This window comes from Urocampus carinirostris, chromosome 11 (assembly GCF_059441175.1).
Source record: "Urocampus carinirostris isolate Australia breed hairy pipefish chromosome 11, RoL_Ucar_1.0, whole genome shotgun sequence".
Lineage (NCBI taxonomy): Eukaryota > Metazoa > Chordata > Actinopteri > Syngnathiformes > Syngnathidae > Urocampus > Urocampus carinirostris.
In genome coordinates, this window is record NC_142359.1 from 36014211 (window position 1) to 36036478 (window position 22268).

General features: G+C 39.5%; 1 protein-coding gene across 5 annotated transcripts in view; it reads right to left on the reverse strand.

Annotated features, from left to right (window-relative positions):
• mybpc1 (myosin binding protein C1) overlaps positions 1–21386 on the reverse strand; it is a 38576-nt gene extending 17190 nt beyond the window's left edge. For 3 of the 5 annotated variants that reach the window (XM_088347035.1, XM_088347033.1, XM_088347036.1), the window contains exons 1-7: positions 21157–21386; positions 18514–18540; positions 1454–1600; positions 1049–1197; positions 851–968; positions 721–769; positions 232–288 (exon numbers count right to left, since the gene is read on the reverse strand). In XM_088347035.1, coding sequence (XP_088203161.1) covers positions 232–288; positions 721–769; positions 851–968; positions 1049–1197; positions 1454–1600; positions 18514–18540; positions 21157–21181 — 572 coding nt within the window. In that variant the 5' untranslated portion in view covers positions 21182–21386. Of the gene's footprint in view, positions 1–231; positions 289–720; positions 770–850; positions 969–1048; positions 1198–1453; positions 1601–1959; positions 2002–2396; positions 2439–9428; positions 9501–9582; positions 9655–9747; positions 9805–12945; positions 12994–15928; positions 16001–18513; positions 18541–21156 lie in introns of all 5 variants that reach the window. The other 2 variants (XM_088347037.1, XM_088347034.1) reach the window with 2 other exon arrangements.
• Positions 21387–22268: the final 882 nt, after the last annotated feature.

Here is a 22268-nt window from a genome sequence, read left to right on the forward strand (position 1 = left end):
CCCAAAATAAATGTATAATTTGTCTGGTAATTTCTGTTTTTAGCTTTAGCTTCAATAGGCATCATAGCGTTTATTTTGAGCAACCAAGAGAAGCGTGCTTGACATAGGCTCGCCATTCCAAGGGTGGCATCATATGTGTCATTTTTTTTAAAGGAAGCCAAAAGAAGCACATGAAACCAACACTTGATGAAGGAGTGACATCCACTCAGCGGGTGGGAATATGATTCTCACCTATGCTTAAGGAGAGCACTAAAGTCAAGCTCCCCTGCATCTTCTTGGCCTTCAGTGCTGTTGTTAACAGGAAGAGATTAATAAAGATTTAACAAAACAGTGTCAGGAAAAACAATGTGAAAAGAGCAGAACAAAGCTAACGCTCAATCAGTTAGCTGAAAGCTAACAGATGAGTGGTGCTTACACAAGACACAGTCTTTAAATTTGAAAATAGGCGGTTTGTGTAAGTTGCATCCTGTGACATTTGCACAGTCCGTCACACTGCAATGACAGGAGGATGCTTTGTATTGCTTTCATTGCACATTGTTTGGGGTGTGATTTAATACACCAAAGTTGGCCTTCATTGTGTAAAGGCTTTTGAAGGCATGGATGTAATGATATAACTTATCAATCATATCATTTATCATACTGTATGCATATACAAGATTTTACCTTTGTGTTGCATACTGAATACACACTCCACAGTATAAATGTGTTTTTTTGCATTACCTCCTTTTGAAAGCGGTTCTGATATCAATGCTTTGCGATCCCCCAGCTTCTGGAAGACAGGGTAGAGGTTCCCAGTAACTCATTCTTTGCCAGTGTGCCTTGACAGAACTTTAACCAGGCTTTAACCGACCTTTCACTTCCAGGTCAAAGGAGCAGCTGTCAAACTTGTCCTTGTAGCTGACCTCACATCTGTAATTGCCAGCGTAATTCTCCTTTGCCTTGATAATGTGCATCTCAAATGTGTGAACCTGTCGATGACACACAGTACAGAGAGAAACAGTCAACTATTTTCTTTTTAATTGAATGGAGCCTCAAGGGTCAATTTTACCTTGGTGTTGCGATCATAGGTCTCTTTGAGTTGCAGATGCTTGCCTGTTTTGCTTGCCAAGTCCATCCATTTCCCCTTAAACCACTTGACTGTGGGTTTGCGGAGAAGATCTTTTGCTTCCACTTTGGCAACAAAGATGATGTCCCCACCTTAGTTGGCAACCAAAACGAGAAACGTGGCTGTTACTGTCAGGTATGCTGTGTCTATTACTAGGGATATTGGTTCCTTTCCGAGACTTTGCATATAAGCTTTGGGTATTGCAATAACATCACCTGAGAGAACGAAAATAGGATAATTTTGCATATCAAACCTAAGTTTGGGGAAGTCTGTTTAATAATACGTTATTTTAAAGTAATACAAAACTTTGGTTGGACCAATTTTATTTTTAGCATACGTATTACTTACCAACAGTTACTGTGCCGCTTACAGGTCTTTCTGTTAGCAGAGTGGATGTCGGTTGGGTGTCGGCGGGCTTTTCTGGTCCCACAGGAGTTGGAGTCTCGATAGGCTTTTCCAGTTCTTCCGGGGGCTGGGATTCACCCAAAGACCAAACTGGATCACATGGCAGAAAAACACATATTGTTTCACATTTAAAAAAGAAAAACTTGAATCATAATGTACACAATTAAATGTCATTGGTCACTACCATGTTACAACAACCCACCTTTTACACTTTTAGTCCTACCACATTTTCACGTACACAGAGACAGACACACTTGAAAATTCTCTCACTCTCCCCATGCAGCAGCAGTTTAAGCGACATTGAAAGCATGAAAGACAGATAAAGGAACAAAAAACTTACTTAATTTGATGTCCAACAGGGGGTGATGGAGGATTGTATCAAAAAACACTATTCTTGATTCCCTACTTATAACATTATAAACATTTTCTAGTCTCTACCACTGAATTACCTGAGTCTTTTCTCCCCATGGAGGTAACAGGGACGCTATCATCTAAATAAAGACAAAGAGAGATTTACAGCACATTGGCAGGAAATAGTACTGTAAATTCCGCTAGTGCAAGCACAAGCCAACACAAAAAAAGTCGAGCCATTAGTTTTTTGGGAGAGGGCAGTATTGGCAATAAATGGAATATTCTATTTGAAGGGAAATGCTGTAAGGGTAAAATTGAATTTTTAATCTTGAGTTAAAAGGTGGCCGTTAATCTGTTAGCAAGGAGACATCCCCACTTCTGACTGTTGAACTACCAAAGGTTGACCAAACACACCAAAAACATCTGCCAGTTTCCTACGCTCTATCTCTTTTTGTTTTGTTTTGATTTAGTGATTTAGGGAAGGCGACCGCGTTGGTCAGAAACACTGTAGTGGGACCGAACAGAGGCATCTTACTAGGCAGCTCAATTGAGAGTTTCTTGGGTGAATTGGCTTCCTCTGTGAAAAAAAGCACAGTCATCACGGAAAATGATCAGCGTGGGCTCATATATGAAAGGTGATTTCAACTCACCCTAGATGCCCACCAGAGAATACTTGCTATTAGATGCTCTAAGGTTTAAATTTTTATTTTTATTAGTAACATTTTAAGGGGCAATGAATTGCAAATAGACTCAAAATCACACTCCGTGTCTTCAGACAAGAGATGTCTTATCAAAAATATAAGTCAATTGGGTGACGTTTAGTAAAATTTACTCAAGCGCAACTGATACCCTCCTCGACAATGCTTTTATTTGTGTGAAATACCAGTTTTGCCTCCTTGTGCTATTTTTTTCCAGTGAAGGCTGATGCTTGTGCATTAAATGCACTGTTCCTTAGTGTATGTCATAGCACTGACTTAATGTGAAGAAAACAATACTGTACATGGGTCACTCTTACTATTCGGTGCCATATCAGCATGGTAACCTTCACTCAAAAAATGTAAAATATTCAATGTTTTCAACATTTCATCTGAAAGATAGACTTTTAAATTATGCAAGAACTGTATTGGTTAATAGGTATGAAATTTTATGCTCAAGTGAGCCATTACTACTAATGTGATACAGACAAGCATGTGCACAATGATTAGTGGAAAGGTTTTTTAACAAGTTCATTAACTATATTATCAAAATTTCAATTATAAATGAATGTAACAGGGTGGACGTGTTTTGCTTTTCCTCATCAGTAAACCATATTAAAATATTTAAAAAAGGTTAATTAAAGAGTGGTAGTTACTCTTCTTCTCCCTGAATGTTTTATCTCCTAAATACTTTTACATGTGACCAAAATTATACCCAGCAGAACTCATATCAGAGTAACGGAGGGACAGTTCACACTGAGATACAACATATCTTAAAGATTTTAAACATTAAAAATGCACTATTAACTGAATATGACATTAGGTAAGTTATTTTATCATTAAGGCAATACAGAAATGATGTAAAACCATACATCTTTTAGAGTGTTCTCTTATATTTGTAATAGAAGTCAACCAAACATTTCAGTGTACATGTACTACAATCAGTGTAATTTATTTAAAATTAATTCGTTCTGCAGATATATCATTGTGTCCTATGGTAGAGGGCAGTTAAGCATACAATATCATATTTTAAAAATAAGTATAAGCCCACTTTAACCAAAATATACCATTTTATGTCACTAGGACTTAAATGGCACCGAACGTCAGGAATGACCCATATCCCTATTGAAAGATATGCTAACTATGGCCCTATTAATTAGAAACAAATCTCTTGGAGATTGTGGTGTGTCTCATTGTTTTCATGGCCATCCACATGAAAAAAAACAGGCTTAGTTTTGGTTACAGACCTTCAGCGATTGTTGGGGGCAAATTAGTGCCCGCAACACTTCGTCATCTGCAATACAAGTGCTCGTTGACAAAGACACCCACATATCAACATGACGCACATACCTAAATTATAAACAAGAATGGTAATGCACGCTTTGAGCTTAAAAACTATCTATGGCTTTGTTTTCACCACACTACTGTATGTTGTCCACCTTCTCCCAGGCCTTTAAATAAATACCATTCACATTATGCTGGATTATTTCTTGTTATTACTTTATTTGTTTTAGTCCATCTTCAGCATTGAGATTTTGATTATTTTCTGTTCCTATTTCACTCCTACCTGACACACCTACCTTTTTCTCTTGCCACTCCTACCTTACACTCCTCCCATCCTGGTGCGCCTATATCATCCATCTCATAAATCTTTTCACTTTGCTAAGTGATAAAGCAACAGGACAAGTGCAATGCAGCGCAACAAAACAAGAACCACAAAATAGCACAATCATACCTCCTCGTCTTTGCAAAGTGTGGCCGCGCACATCAAATGACGTGAGTTTTGGGGGGTAGGTTCATTTGTGGATTGGGCCCTGGTAAAGTACCCACATTTGGGTGGAGAGACCTTTGCCGAAACTCTGAACAGTTTCTGAACATATTGTGATGGATTTGGGTGAGTGCAAAGCTGTGATTTGTCTTTTTTACTCTAACATACACATATTAGTCACTACATGTACATGCAGACAATATTTGTGTTAAGGTCAGAACTCGGCTTTCTGGAGCAATCATAATAATCCGTTTTAATGGAAATAGTAGCCCTGGTGTGCCTATATCATCCATCTCATAAATCTTTTCACTTTGCCAAGTGATAAAGCAACAGGACAAGTGCAATGTAGCGCAACAAAACAAGAACCACAAAATAGCACAATCATACCTCCTCGTCTTTGCAAAGTGTGGCCGCGCACATCAAATGACGTGAGTTTTGGGGGGTAGGTTCATTTGTGGATTGGGCCCTGGTAATGTACCCACCTTTGGGTGGAGAGACCTTTGCCGAAACTCTGAACAGTTTCTGAACATATTGTGATGGATTTGGGTGAGTGCAAAGCTGTGATTTGTCTTTTTTACTCTAACATACACATATTAGTCACTACGTGTACATGCAGACAATATTTGTGTCAAGGTCAGAACTCGGCTTTCTGGAGCAATCATAATAATCCGTTTTAATGGAAATAGTAGCCCTGATATCCGTGTATTCCTTCCGAAAGAGCGATATACTGTACTGACAACGCAATTTTGCAAATACTTGTCATTTCCACTTTCAACTTTATAAATTAAATATAAGATTATTTTATCCGCGTCACTTGCCACACTGAATACAGGTTGTTTCCGTTTTGTTTCAAAGTGTGTGTCTGTGTCTTGTTCTCCATAAATATTGGCTCACGCAAATAGTTTAATATTCCACTGTCGAATTTTCACTGTAGGGACAGAAAATAAAGTGAAAATACAGCAAAAATATTTAAATATTTTCGTGCAGCGAATTAAACAGTATTAGCACTATAAGCTTTTCTCGTACTACAAAGACAACGATTCTTTGCAATTCCAATGAAAAATTAATAATTGACAAATAATCTGAGCATATGCTTAAGGCAAGGGCCAGCAACCTAACATTTTGAAAGAGCCATAACCTGCCAAAAGACAAAACAGAGAAAATATGGTTGGAGGCGGCAAAAAATTAAAAGCCTTATAAAAACCTGTTTTTATATTAAAAGCAAAGGTGACTCATAGAGAAAAAGTTAGTCACTTAGTATTCAATAATTAATCTAAAAAATAATTTCTCAACTGGTGGGCCAGGACCCAAAAGTGGGTTGTCGTTTTTTGGTCATTTTGTTTCTTGAAAAGAGGTGAATATAGTAAACTATCTCTGCTTTAAACTGCATTGTTTTTTAATTGGATAAATTTGAGAAATTAAAATAGTTTTTTGTTTCGGTTGCAATTTGTAATTAAGGTGGAATGTGGGTCTTCAAGTCAGACCAGTTGAGAAACACTGTTCTAGAGAAAATAAACACACACCAAAAAATACATATATATTTCCCTCCCCCATCTTTTTCCATTTTCATTTTTTTCTGAAAATTCTCCAGGAAGCCACTATGGAAGCACTAAAGAGCCACATGCATCTCCAGAGCTGTAGGTTGCTGACCCCCGGTTTAAGGCATCGATCAATTCAAGTTTTTTAATTGTGTATACGTGAACGAGAATTATTTTAATAAATGGGGTAAATAAAACGTTGATTTTTTTTTGTTTCTGTTCTTGTTTACATGGCTTTACTAAAAATACATTTCGACACCATTTGGCTTCAAATGGGTTATAGCCTGTATGTATATACAGTGGTCTATAATATAGTTTCTTGGGGAAGTACAGCCTAGCAGCGCCCATCCCTCCAGACCGTTTCTTTTGGGCCGGCAGTAGCTCAGGAGGTAGAGCGCTCGTCTTGGGATCAAAGGATCCCAGTTCGAATCCCGGCTTGTCCGTGTTACATGTCGAAGTGTCCTTGGGTAAGACACTGAACCCCTAATACCCCCAATAAGCAGGTTAGCGCCCTACATGGCTGCAAGGCCGCTATTGGGAAATGTGGAGCACATTGTAAAGCGCTTTCGGAAGTCATTGACTTAAAAAGCGCTATATAAATTGCAGATCATTTCATTTCATTTTGGCTTGGGGTTTGCTTACCCACATGAACATCACCATCAACCATAGAGAGTCATATCAGAAAACCAGAAAGATTAGGGAAATCATGGCCAAGATAGCTCAAACCACAGCCGCACGTGTCAGTCTTAAACTTATCTGGAGGGGACAAGAAAGTGGCAGTGAAATCAAAGATTATGCTCATGCAAGCGATGGTTACTTCCATCTTCCTCTATCTACACTTGCGAAACATGGACTCTCACAGCAAAACTGGAAAAGAAAATCCATGCCATAGAGATGCAATGCTACAGGAAACTTCTGAGAGGCATCAGCTGCTCAGCCCACGTGACAAAACGGTGCGCAACATCATCAGAGGGCACATTGGATCTTACGCAGAACTGTTGTTAACTACACAGACAGAAACTTCAGTGGTATGGTGACGTAACAAGATCATTAGAACTGACCAAGATAATCCTCCAAGGCACAGTCGAAGGGGGCAGGAGGAGAGGAAGACCGAAAAAAACTGGGCCGACAACATTAAGGAATGGACTGGCGACCCAAGAACAGACCAGAGACCGTCAATAGTGGACATGGCTGTCCAGAGTTGCGTCCTCATTGGTGCCGCGACAACCCATGCAGTAAGTTAGCCGTGATATGCGCGGTCAGTTGTGCAAAAATGTACATATAATTATTTAAAGGCTAATGCAAAATTATTTCTTCTACAGCACCAACCTAGTCGATTACATCTAACAACATATTAATTTTAAAACGCATTGAAGCAATTGAATAAATCATTGTCAAATGTAGTTGTTTTTCTGAATTATTTTCCAATTATTACTGCAGAGCACCAAACTACTTGCGAATGTTTGCGCTAGGAATCACAAAGTCATTTTGGAGTCAGTTATTTAAGTATTTTTAGTGAAGTTTTGGATAATTTCTCCAACCATTAACCTTATGATGCTGAAGCTCAAGGTCAAAGCCAACAGTAAAAGCTGATGCTAGGCATCCAACACTGTTCCTGCATGTATGTCACAACATAGACATACATCTAAGGTGAAAGACTTGCTAAGAGAAGAACCAAGTGACTCCCTAAACCTACTGCTTGGAAACATCTTTTAGTCGCGCCTATCTTCATAAATAAGGGGCATACTTTGTGTGCCAACCCAAAAGGATAGACTTTGGGGAATTAGTGGTGACAAAACCACCTCCATTATTTACCAGGCAACATGACGCAAATCCTTCAATCGCAAGCAAGATGGGTGACATAAAATGGATATGCAGCAAGCCTAAAATCCGTGTCACCCTGAGACCTAAAGCAGATCTTTTTTGCGCTCATTCCTGCTAGTTCCTCAAGCTAGTGTTTTAAAGTCAGCAAGTGACGTGAAACAATACCTCATACAAATGTTTCTTTCCACCTCAATAGATGTTTGAAGCACGCATCCGGATAATTTCCAGTCATGAAAAGTTCATTTAGTTCAGTAGTTCAGTTCAAAAAGTGAAACTGGTATTACACAAACTAGTGAAACACTGACTGTTCAATAATTTGAATATCAATAATACAGTATATAGAGGGTTGTTTTATTATCATATGTACATGTTTCACTTCATCAACTTAATTGCTGAATTAAGTTGCAATCCCCACGATTTTTTAATGTATTGAGACGCACCTGCATCAACAAATCAGACTTCAAGAAACTATAACATCTTCTTTTGTCAAATTCTTGCACCTGGAAAACTTACCTTTTCTTTAAATTCAATTCTCATTTTTGATGAACTATTACCTTATTAGGTTTAGTCCATCTTTAAAATTTATATTGTACACCTTTTATGTACCCATTTCACTCCAACCTGAATCTCACCTACCTTTTGTTCCTACCAATCCTACCTTACACTGCTACAACCCTGTTGCGGCCACAGTTTTTGTCTCACAAACATTTTTACTGTGCAAAGTAACTAGCCGAAGGACAATTGCAAGACAGTGCAGCAAAACAAGAACCCCAGAACAACGACATCACACTTCCTCCATAGAAAGTCTGCAGGCCTTGCAGAGTAAACAGGTGTAAACAAACATCAAAAAACAACATGTGTTGTGGATGTGGGGTAGAGGGAAGCGATTGAGGATGAGGGCTCAGTAAGGTTACCCACCTTTAGGTGAAGGGACCTTTTGGGAGACCACAGGAGGGGGCGGAGCAACTTTGCTCTCTGGTGCAACTTTTCCTGAATGACGGCACACCCCAAACCAAGGTGTGATGTGAGTGTGAGAAGAGTGGAGGGATTGAGAATGGAGGCTCGGTAGGGTTACGCACCTTTAGGTGGAGAGACTTTCTTGGAAATCGTAGGATCTGGCGGAACATCTTTGCTCTCTGGTGCCACTTTTCCTGAACGACCGCACACCCCAAACCAAGATGTGATGTGAGTGAGTAGGGAGGGTTGAGGAAATGAGGGTGCATGCTTAGTGAGAGTACCCACCTTTTGGAGAAGAGACCCGGGAAACCGCAGGAGGGGCTGGGGCATCTTTATTGCCGGGTGCAACTTTTCCTGAACGATGGCACACCCCAAACCAAAAATGTGTTTGAGTGAAAATGTTAATGAGTGTGTGCGAAGATTGGCGGAATTTGAAGATGGGGACTCAGTAAGGTTACACACCTTCTGGTGGAGAGACCTTCTGGGAAACCGCAGGAGAGGGCTTGACATCATTACTCTCTGCTGTAACTTTTCCTGAACGGCGGCACATCCCAAACCAAAATGTGTCTTGAGTATGTGCTTAGGGTGGAGGAATTGAGGATCTGGACTCAGTAAGGTTACCCACCTTCTGGTGGAGAGACCTCTGAGGAAACGGCAGGAGTGGGTGGGGCCTCTTTACTGACTGGTGCAACAGTTTCTGAACGACGGAACACCCCAAACCAACATGTCACGAGTATTTGAGGAAGGGGCAAGAATTAAGGATGGGGCTCAGTACAGTTACCCACCTTTTGGTGGAGAGACCTCTGGGGAAACTGCAGGAGGGGGCGGGGCATCTTTACTCACTGGTGCAACAGTTTCTGAACAATAGCACACCCCAGAACAACATGTGACGGGAGTATGGAGGAGTGTTGAGATTTGGGGCTCAGTAAGATTACCCACCTTTGGGTGGAGAAACCTCCAGGGATACTGCAGGAGGGCAAGGGACATCCTCACTTTCTGGTGAAACATTTTCTGAACAACAGCACACCCCAAAGCAACATGTGTGACGTGAATGTGTAGGGAGCATGGAGGATATTAGAATGGATGCTTAGTAAGATTACCCACCTTTGGGTTGAGGAACTGCAGGAGGAGGGGGTGCATATTTACTCTCTGGTACATTTTCTGAACAAATCATGAAAATCGAGGAACGGAGTTGGATGAGCAGAACGTTTTTCAAGGCATTTTATATGTTCCTCTTGTACTGTACACTAAAAAGAGAGTGACTATATTTACATGCAGGCATTGCTTGAGTTCAGGTCAGGATTGTGGTTTCTTAGCAATTGGACTAATTCATCTACTTTTAAGAGCAATTTATTTTGATTTTGAATATTCTGTTCATAGGAGAGGCACATAGAAAATATCATGACTCGAATACCGTAGACCAGGGGTCGGGAACCTTTTTGACCCAAAGAGCCATGAAGCAATTTTTTTTTTTTTGGGAGAGAGAGTCACATGATATATTTTAAAACAAAATTCAACATAACGGCCAAACCCCCTTACAAACAAAAGCTAATTCTTCAGAACATTTTATTTCACTGTGTGATGTTTGATGATTTGATAAAATCAATAAAATGATAATAATGCCAGAACCCGTGTCACATATCAATATTAATATACAGTACCTCTTAAAATGTGTCTACCTTCCGCAGTTATTAAGTATTGGGGCTCATTTTAAATATCATTTTTGTCCTAAATAATGGTTTTAAAACAAGTTGCGAGCGAAATTCTTTTGTAAAAATGTCACAAAGTACCGCAAACGAGGATACCAACGTATCTTCAGTGCAGACGGTGCTGGACGAGGAGAAGGAATGTGCGTGCTGTGTGTAAAGCCCCGTCCATTTCCACCGCTCACCCAAACAAATAGCTCTTGGTGCTTTGCGAGAGCTTTTGGGTGTTTACAGTTTGTTATGCGACTTTTCATCATAAAGTGTCTCAATAATGGGTTATTTAGTAATATACAGCCAAAATGTGATCTATTAGTGTGACACCTTGACTGTTAACTGGATTTAAAAACGTGCCCAATATATACAGGACCGAACCCAAGGAATGATTAGTGTTGTCTCGGCTTTACATGTGGCACGATCAGCTCTCTATGTATCTATACACTAAATAGCATGTTATATCTTATCGCCAGAAGTACTTAGGAATAGCAATAAGTTCCTGACCCCCAGTGTAGACATTGTTTCCACCCATAAATGTATACATTAAACAAAAAACGATTTTATTTTGTTACTCACTACACTCACTTAAATTAGGTTCATTCCTTCTTGATTTAAAAGTGTAATTACTTGCTACAAAGAAAAATTTGCACTCAAGCCATCTGTCAGTTAAGAGAAACAAGATTTCCTTTTATGAAAGGGGTAACACAATTTCCCTCATGGAGTTAACCAAAACCCGAAAAAGAGCATGCAATGTTACCTAGCCTGCAAAACCTTAATATGAGCAATATTTGGGTTCAATGCCTGCATGTAAAGACAGTTCGTAGACATACAAGCTTCATAGGCTAACACACAATTATACTGTTACAGACCATTCTTGCAAAACAACCACCAACCATTTTGTTTTCATTTAAGGACTGAGCATGTGTTGAATTGAATAAATGATGGTCAAACATGTGTCGGTTTCTGAGTTAACACCAGATTACAATCGCATTATTCCTTCCCAGCTACAAAATGGTCATCCTAGTAATCCCAAAATTTTCTTTAGGTCACCTATTTTAGCAGGGGTGGACAAACAAAGAAAAATGGTCAAAATACAATTACACTATATATAATAAAAAAACAAAGCACTACTAATTAAACAATGTTTTTGGTGGTAACTTTGTACCTATTATCCCTTGACGTGTCTACTACAAAAATACTACAAAATTACTACAAAACTAAATGTCAAATTTAATTCTTAAAAACAAGAGCCGTATATATTATTTTGCTATACTATAACACCAAAATACTACTACAGAAATATTACACCATAAAAAATGCAAAAACCTAACTACAAATATTTACAAAAACACTAAAGAAATACTACAAAAATACTACAAAAATTCTACTATGGAAATACAAAAAAATTATATATGCGGAAATGTACGACTAATATACTACAAAATAAACTATGCTAATACACAACAAAACTAACATTAAATTAAGTTCTCTAAACTTGTACCTAATATATTATTTTTTCATTAATTGTGATCGTTTCAAAAACCTTTTGATGAAACTAATCTATTTAAAAACCAACATAAAGAATTACAACTTGTAGATGTCTGCATGAATATTCACTCATGAATGAAAATATTGGATAAGTCTCAGGGATCCGCTCATTGGCCATATTTTTTAGCCCAGCGTGGCCTGCAAATCCAATGGTTGACAACTTCTGTATTTGAGCCACTGCTGCAGCTTTTCCGCAAAAGCCCATGAGGTATTTTGAGTTAGGGTTTATGATAATTTCTTCCGGCATGAACTTGAAGATGTTTTGGCTCAAAGGTTAAATCCCAAGTTCATTTAAAAAGTAAAGGCTGTTGCTAGGGCACTGACATCATAATTTTGTAGAAACTGTCTACCTTGTATAAAAGATGCTAACTGGGACGTTCTAAACCTGAGGTGTCAAACTCATTTTAGCTCAAGGGCCGCACAGTTGAATAAAAAGTCTCACGGGTGTTGGACTCGTCAATAAAAAAGAGAGAGAGAAAAAGTTGGTCGATAAAATACAATTTAAAAAAGAGAGGGGCAAAGAGAGTGAGAGAGGGAGATTAAGGGAGCTAAGGAGAAAAACATAGAAACAAAAAGAGAGCAAGAACAAAAGAAAAGAAATAAGAGAGAGAGAGAGAGAGAGAGAGAGAGAGAGAAAGAGAGAGAGAGCATTGGGGAATGGGATAAAAACAATCAAAGTAAAGAGAGAGACAGAAACAGAGACAGAGAGACAGAGAGACAGAGAGGAGGAGAGGAGGAGAGGAGCGAGGAAGAGAGGAGGAGAGGAGGAGAGGAGGAGAGAAAATGAGAAACAGAGAAAGAAAGAGAGGGAGATAAAGAGAGAAATATAACTAGAGAGAAAGAGAGTGAGAGAAAAGGAAGAAATATAGAAATATAGAAACCCGTGACCCTGGTTGGGGTTGTCTTGTGGGCCGGATAAAAACCCTTGGTGGGCCATATTCGGCATGTCGGCCACATGTTCAGCACCCCTTTTCTAAAGTGTCTCACTAGGAACTTCGGCTCATCCTTTAGTCGCCGCATCATTATAAATAACGGCTATAGTTTGGGTACCAACCTGCAGGGGCTGGTGGGGGCGATTTAGTGTCGGGAACTGCATCACCATCTGCAATACAAGTGTTGGTTGACAAAATTGACCCACCTTACAACCTAACGCAAATCCTCCAATCGCAAGCAAGATGGCTGACTTTTAATGGCCATGCAAACCTCAAGCAGCAGGTTCAAAAATGGACAAAAATGTGGAGCAGCAAAAATGAGTTATTTTTATGCTCATTTCTGCAAGCTTCTGAAATCAGCAAGTGGCAAGCGCGTGTGACATTACCCACAAGAAAAAACTTCTTTCCACTTCAAGAACAGCTCAATAAAAAAAAGTATATTTATTTTCAAGAGATAAATTCCCATTGTACGATTCCTTTTCCACATTTTAAAATGAAACAAATATGAATAATAGTTTCCAATGTTTTAGTGGGATTTTTTGCTTATTATTTAAAACACCGGTCTCCAACCTTTTCCAAGCTAAGAGCTATTTTTTGTTAATAGATGGCACTAAGGGCTACCAGTTGTTATGCATATCTTATTATTTTATTACTATGTTGTTCCAAGTTACATTTACACGGTTGCATTTATTAGGGTGACATTTGGTACTTTAAGGAGTATTTTTAAATCACAATACTCTTTAATTTTTCTTGAGTAGATTTTTGAAGAGGAAACTTTTCTCTTACTCCGCTACGTTAGGCTACATTAAACCCGTTACCTCAATCCCCTGTTGAGGTAACGGTATGCTAAGGCATATTTATTTTGCCAGGGACCTCGTTTCTTATATTTGATTTCACCACTGACCCATACACCAGGTGAGACTTTTTTGTTTTGTTTTGTAATAATAATAATAATTTACTGTGAGCGCAATGTATATATGTAGCTGTGGGCTCATTGTGTATATATACTGGACTGTCTCAGAAAATTAGAATATTGTGATAAAGTTCTTTATTTTCTGTAATGCAATTAAAAAAACATACATTCTGGATTCATTACACATCAACTGAACTATTTCAAGCCTTTTATTATTTTAATATTGCTGAATTTGGCCTACAGCTTAAGAAAACTCAAAAATCCTATCTCAAAATATTAGAATACTTCTTCAGACCAAGTAAAAAAATAATCTTATAACAGCAAAACTAAATCAAACATTTGAAAATGTCCATTGATGCACTCAGTACTTGGTTGGGAATCCTTTTGCACGGATTACTGCATCAATCCGGCGTGGCATGGAGGCAATCAGCCTGTGGCATTGCTGAGGTGTTATTGATGCCCAGGATGCTTCGATAGCGGCCTTCAGCTCATTTGCATTTGCAGGTCTGGTGTCTTTCATCTTCTTCTTAACTATACCCCACAAATTCTCGATGGGGTTCAAGTCAGGGGAATTAGCAGGCCAATCAAGGACAGTGATGCCATGGTCAGTGCACCAGTTACTGGTGGTTTTGGCACTGTGAGCAGGTGCCAGATCATGCTGGAAAATGAAATCCTCATCTCCATAGAGCTTTTCAGCAGATGGAAGCATGTAGTGCTCTAAAATCTCTTGGTACACAGTTGCATTTACTCTGGACTTGATGAAACACAGTGGACCAACACCAGCAGCTGACATGGCTCCCCAAACCATTGCTGACTGTGGGAACTTCACACTGGATTTCAAGCAACTTGGATTTTGCTCCTCTCCAGCCTTTCTCCAGACTCTGGCGCCTTGACTTCCAAATGAAATGCAAAACTTGCTTTCGTCTGAAAAGAGGACTTTGGACCACTCTGCAACTGTCCAGTGCTTCTTCTCCATAGCCCAAGTCAGACGCTTCTTCCGTTGTCTTGAGTTCAGAAGTGGCTTGACCATGGGAATACGGCTATTGTAGCCCATTTCCCGGACACGTCTGTGAACTGTGGCTTTTGATACCTGGACTCCAGCTTCAGCCCACTGTCTTTGAAGCTCCCCCAAATTCTGGAAGCGGCTCTTCTTCACAATTTTGTTAAGGCTGCGGTCATCTCTCTTGGTTGTGCAGCGTTTCCGGCCACATTTTTCCCTTCCAACAGACTTTTTGTGGATATGCTTTGAAACTGCACTCTGTGAACAGCCTGCTCTTTGAGAAATTTCTTTTTGTGTCTTACCCTCCTGATGGAGGGTATCAATGATGGTCCTCTGGACAGCAGTCAGATCAGCAGTCTTCCCCATACTTGTGATTTAGTTTACTGAACCAAGCTGAGTGTTTTTAAGGCTCAGGAAACCTCGCAAGGTGTTTCGAGTTAATTAGATGATTCAGGTGATTAGTTGAATAGCCTACTTGTATACTTTTTCATGATATTCTAATATTTTGAGATAGGATTTTTTTAGTTTTCTTAAGCTGTAGGCCAAATTCAGCAATATTAAAATAATAAAAGGCTTGAAATAGTTCAGTTGATGTGTAATGAATCCAGAATGTATGACATTTTTATTTTTTTTAATTGCATTACAGAAAATAAAGAACTTTATCACAATATTCTAATTTTCTGAGACAGTCCAGTATATATATATATATATATATATATATATATATATATATATATATACATGGCTTTCTCAGCATTTAGTCCAATGAATTTCTGAAATAAATTTGAATTTCCATTAAATTCTTTTTTTTTTTAGATATACCTTCATAAAATACTGTTGACAAAAACAGAAATGTATTAGAAAAAAATTCCATCCGCACATTTCTCAGGATAGTTGCTTTTGATTACTCTCCATCTGACGCCTACCTACCACACCTACCTTTTGTTTTTTACACACCTACTTTACACTCCTACCATTCTGGTGCAACCACAGCATCCATATCACAAACCTTTCACAAAATTGCAAGGTGGCTCAGCAAAACAACAACCACAAAACAACATCATATCTCCTCCACAAAGAAGCTTCAAGCTTTGCAAAATGAACACGTTTGACAAAACACCTCAAGCCAAAATGTGACGGGGTTGTGGGAGAGAGGGAAGGACTTTAGGATGGGGGCTCTGACATTACACACCTTTGGCTGGAGTAACATCCTTGGAAACCGCAGGAGCGACCGGGGCATCGTTACTGTTTGTTGCAACATTTTCTAAACATATTGTAACAAAGTGATGCATAAAGTTTGGATAAGTACAAAGCGCATCAAGCCATGTGTCTTGTGCCTTTTTCCAGTCTCATATACACCGGGGTCATTCCTGTTATTCGGTGCCTTTTGAGTCCCAGTGACATCAAATTGTATATTTTGTGTAAAATGGGAATATACTTATTTTTAAAAGATTTTTTGTATACCTTACTGCCCTCACTTTCAGTTATTAATACTTTTTTTATGTCGAAAAATTCTCAAATATGTTGGGTCCCATTGTGAGCTGTTCCCCCTGTTACTCTGATAAAAGTTTCATAGAAAACATCTGCTGGCTATTATTTTAGTCACAGAACTTACTTTCAATAAAAATAAGAGTAAGTACCACTCTTTAATGAACCTTTTTCAATGATTTAGAATGGGTTACTGCTGAGGAAAAGCACATCACGTCCACCCCGTTACGCATATTTATCGTGAGAACCAATATTCTTTCGTTATTTTGATAAAATGGTTAATAAACATGTTAAAAATCCTTTACAGATCACCGTGTACTCGCTTCTTTTTCAACACATTATAAGTAATGGCTAACTTAAGCGTATAACGCCCCAACTATTACTAATAATATTTCATCTCATTTTTGGAGTGAAGGTTACCATGCTGTTTTTGCACCGAATAGTAAGAATGACCCACCAATTAGACCATAACATACAAATACGCACATTTACCCACACATGCTCACAGTACACATAATTATTTTTTTACTGTCATTCTCGCAAGACAAACAGCAACAATGTCATCATCATCTTACATCTTCATCTTTTTTGTACGGGTGCTTTAAATCTTTTAAAATGCTTGATTTATGATGTTGTGTTTTCATGGTTTGAAAAAGTGAAGTGCTTGTATATGCTTGAAATTGTTGCCATGTTTCTTGGCAGTTGGACTCGATCTAGCTCGCATTAAATGAAGCAAAATAGTCTGCCTAAAAATCACACCGACACGCCTACTCTGGTAGCTTTGCTCTGCCATTTAATGTCTTCTTCCCTTGCGATTAAGTTATATATCTTCTGTTAATATGGAGCAGTTTTGTCTTAAATAGTTGAATTGAATATGTTTTTTAAGTGCCTGAATTGGTATGACATTATGCAATTTACAAGGAGAAGTATGGCATGAATCAATCCATAGCTCTACTGTCATACAGTGAGAAAAATTCATACAACATAGACTAAACAAAGACGGCAGCAAACACTAATAAAATAGGATACATACATTTTTTTTAATGTATGTAAATGATAGCTCCTGGTTTAATATTTGCATTATAATTTATCACATTTTCTGGTTCTTTTTCCTACACGCAACACTCAGTGACCTCAAACGACACAGCTATGATTTGAATCACATCAGATTCATTCTTTTAATTGTACTGGGGAAAATGGAATATTGGCTTTCAATATCTTTGTAAAGTGCTTGAATCAGGCTATGAATATGGTGTACGAACCCTGTTCAAAGTTCACTACAACTTACAAACTTGCTACCTACTTCACTATCTTGCAAATGTTAACACCGGTAAGTCAAATTCCAGTTGCCTATTAAATCCACTTTTGTGGTGATTTGGGGTATTCTTAGTTAGGCTTTTGGATCATTTTTCCCTGCGTCAGCCTCAAGATGCTGTGGCTCCAAGGTCAAATCCCGACGGCGGCAAAAAAGCTAGCTGCTTGCCGCCCGTTGCCCCAACTCATTTGCCCTCACATGGGGCGGTCCAGTATGTCAGCTGAAACAACAGTGAGGGATCAGCTGGCGAGGGAGAGGAATGTCAAAGATGCTGACTGCTTGATGGTCGTCACTGCCAGGCGCAGCAGCAAGTCCATATTGTCGACAAGGATAAACCTCTCTTCAGGTTGTGTAAGCTACTCTTTGAGAAGTTTGGGCTAGTCGTCTATTGCTAAATCAGATGTGGCTGGCGTCCATTTCTGTCTGTGCACACTAAGTCAAGGCATTAGAACTGTTAAAACAATTGAATCATTACGCCTCTTTTTCATAATGCCATTTTTGTCCTGGGTCAGCTGTGGCCAAATGTTGATTCAAAACCTGTTCCATTCAGGCCTGATGACACAACGGAGCACATTTTCGCAGCGAGTTTTTGGTTTTAATTTTTGAACGGTTTTGTATGTTTTTTTTGTTTCTTTTAGTGCTTTGTAGAGCTTTTCTCAGATAGAGCAAAAACTGTTGTTATCTTATATAGTTGTCTACATGAGTCCAGTAATCAAATCAACCGGTGACCAGATCACATAATTGAAGGGTTCAGCTTTCATCTGACCCTGTAAAGCAGTTGAAAGGAGGTTTTTTTTTTCCTGAGATTTCCTGAGAGGTTTGGGTTTTTTTGCAGGATCTTTGTCCTGCTATCTTTACCACCTTAAATGTGATTTATGGTCCGACTCTATACTTGTCCCTAAGAAGAGACAAGTCTGACCCTTCTCATCATTTATTAGAGGTTGTGAACAAGTGACATGTCATTGGCCACTCACCTTCCGGCTGTGCAGGCGCCGTCTCATCTGAAGGGAGAAAAGAACAGAGATATCCAATACAAAACTGTTTGTAAGTATTTGATGCTCATCACACTGACATATTTTTTTTCCTGACTCCATACAGTTTTAACAGATTTGGGTGGAATGCCCTGTGATATACCACTTGTTCAAACTCTGCCTTGTCTAACCACACTAAATAAACCACAACTCTGACACAAATTTAGTAGGGTACAACATGCAAAACAAGGTTCGGGTTTTTAGAATACAAACGGGACGTGTTTTAAGTCTGTTGTAACATATAACTTTTAACCTTTTCTCAAGGTGTTTACAAACATGTTTAAAGGGGCATCATAAATGGCCTAATGCATGGAAGGTGATGTGGAAGGTGATCTTAGTGTGCCAGTCAGATTTAGTGGAAAAGATAAACACCTGCGAAGTGATGAAGTGGATTAGCATAAGGGTTGGTGACCTTTGTTCGGCATGCCTTCAGCACTACTTGGATAAAAAAAACACCTAATTGTTTTCTTTGAGAGCCAGAGATAGCCTATGTTTGGAGTTAACTGTCTGCAGCTGGTTAATGCACAAATTTTAATGTTGTTTTTTTTTTGGATGCCCCTGAATTTTGCCATGGTTTCCTCTTAGCATTCCCGATCCCAAAATTAGCCGCAACGCTTGCTAGCAAACAATGTGTTGTTGGACACCGCAGCGCAGGCCTGCGGGGTCACATCATGTAGCTCAGAATGGGGCTCGCTCTCATGGCCACTGAGGTAATGAGGGCGCAGAAAAGTTTTGTTTTACTTTTGAGCTCTCTCAGTTCAGCTGACAAGGTTGCAGGTATTTTCAGCTGTCGCCTGTACTGGCACACAGACAGAGGAGCCCTTGAGGCTCCAACTGTTGCTACTGCCTCACATACACCTTTAGTGTGTGAATTAAAATGTTTGTCAAAACCCCCTCTCCTGTTGTTTCACTTTTTTTGGACATGGATGACGTTTCTATACTGCTGACAGTTTTAAGGGCCTATTGTGTAACATGAGATGGATGAGAGTTGCTGGAGGGTTTTAAGGAGGGTGTCTAAACTCTATTACAAAAAAATACTGTATCAAGTGGTACAGACGTTGTGGGCATCTCCTCAAGTGAAACCCAAGACAAAGCTGCATGTGGTGAGGACAGTAGTGGAAGGCGTCTGGGTGTGGGGTTTAAAGGGGTGCGTGCCCTTTGAATGATGTATAAAGTAGCTGTGGGGTTGTCAGAACTGGTGACTGGTCAATGGAAGAGAGGGGGCTTGGGTGTCAGTGGAGAGAGATGGCAGGGAACAAGGGATGGGGATTAGAAGTGAGCTCATTCCAAACTATTCCAGGGACAAGAATCTTGGCCTCGGGAGGTACTGCGGCAACCTATCATCTCCTGTTTGGCATCCAAAGCGGGGGTTGAAGAGAAGAGGAGTGTGGGGGTGCCTAAAACAACAGCTGGTCCCAAGCATTTGAAGAACAATACTTTTCTGCACGCATTTACAGTATCTCCTGGGGGATGTGTAGCTATTTTTGTGTAATGCTCGGCACCGGGTGTCTCTGGGAGGATCAGTGGATGTACATGCTAATGGAAACTACTCCCCATGCTGGAGAGACATTGTGGTCCAAAATTCTCAATCAAGACCTTGTACAGGCATATTATACAATCAAGCATTGGCCAGTCTAGATTGACATTTCCAAAAGGATCCTCACATATCAACATTTTTTGAAAACAATATGAACCTAGACTTAACACAACTGTGGTCTGTGCAGCCCTTTGAGACTATTTGTAATTAAGGGCTATACAAATAAACATGACTTGACTTGACTTAACTTAACTAAAACTGATGTTTCATTGAAATCAACAGTTTGTTTCCTTAATGTGACCTTAAAGCTTAAAGTACGGCTTCATTACTGCAATCCCTTTTTAGTAGCGCTTAAATAACTACTTGTCACTCAACAGGAATCTGCACTGGTAGTTGGTTGCTTGGTCAGCTCATAACACCCCTCATATTTTGGCACTATCATTTGGAAGGAAAATATACCAATATGTCACTTTGACGGAAACAATAATGAGGAAGCTCTTCTGATAAAGCAAAGGGTCCTCTCGTTTCGGCTCAATGGCGGTTTTATGAAAAAAAATAAAAATAAAACAAAAATAAATAAAAATAAACTATCAGTGCATGGGACTCAAGCATCCAACAAAAAAGTTGAAACTGTGCTTTTTGTGGACATGTCTAAGCTGTTAATGGAGAATGAAGGTGTAATAGCATCCCATAATGACAGACAGGCGTGGATCAAACAGGAATGTTGATGGACATTATATTGCAGATGACAGATGTCTTGGTTCCAAACTGAGGGCGGGCCAATGCGTTGGTTTTAGACGAGGTGTCCAGTTTTACATGGACTTTGTCATTAATCATCTGAGAGACAACTGGCACAACTTCTAACATGGATCCAATGTCCAGCTACTGTTTCTGCAGGACAGGCCCCAACCTCATAAGAAAACTTGGGCTGCTCAAATGTATCATTTCTTACATACATGCAATATTTATACAACACTCAAACCCAAATAGTATATCCTTTCTAATTCATTTTGAGCGTTACTCAAACATCATGCCTTTCGCACCACTACCTTGCTTCGGTTCCGGCTCCGGCATCTTGAGCCTGGTCCAATACGATTATCAGGCAGTCAACAAAAGCTTCCAAACTGTGGGACTCAACGGGAGGTCGCCGGGACAAGGCGCGGGAAGTCCACCAGCACGGTAGGGGGGCTGCAGGTAGAGGCGAGAGGACGTCGGTGTACTCGGACGCGAGTGATGGGAGAGACGGAGAGCACTGGGGTTACGTTTTGGGAGTCTCGGTGGGGGGAGGAGACGAGGAACATTGACAGATCCAGAAGGGACATGGCTTTCAGACCTTATATAGATAGATGGCACGCTCCTCCTCTCCTCTCTTGTCAAAAGTCAAGCTCTGTCTGGCCCACAGAGAGCATCGCTCCACTGCCATGATGTTTTTTTGGGATTAAATTCAGCCAGTTAGAGTTAAGATAAGTTGGAGCTTTTCCTCCAATTTGCACCACCTGTCATAAGTTAGGAAAATATTTTCCAAGGTATTGAACGATGAAAGTTGTCCACATTTGATTGACAGTCTTACCAAAATGTTCTTAAATATTTCTGTCATCAAAGATCATTGCAAGACTTTGCCTTCTCTTCTTTCACTGCCAGCTTTGACAAGACGTTTTTTCCTAAATCATCTGCTCTCTCATATTCCTTTTACATGCACCCCAAATGGTTCTTTAAAGAGTATTGTCGAGGATTACTTTCAGTCTCAAATTTAGTGATTATTTATAGCCTGTGGATGGCGTATGAGCGATCAACTGAAAATAAACTACAGTACCCAAACTGACCCGCCCTTGCAGCACAACACCATGGTTGCACCAGTGGTAATTGTAATTCATTTAGCTGATCATTTGCTGAAGTATTTACATAGAGAAACAATCATCAAGGAGACAGTTTTGGACAGAGAAACTGAAGGGGGTCATTCTATGACAATCGCGCCCTCTATTGTGCAACTCAGTTGGGAAAAATTGTGGATTTATCATAAAGTGAACATTTGAGAGTGCAATGGCACCTGGTATCAGTCTTCCCTGTGGAAATGCTTTTTTTCTATCAAAATTTAACGACAGACAGGCCTGGGACCCTGTTCTATAGAAAGCTACTTGTTTGAGGTGTCTCCCCGATATAA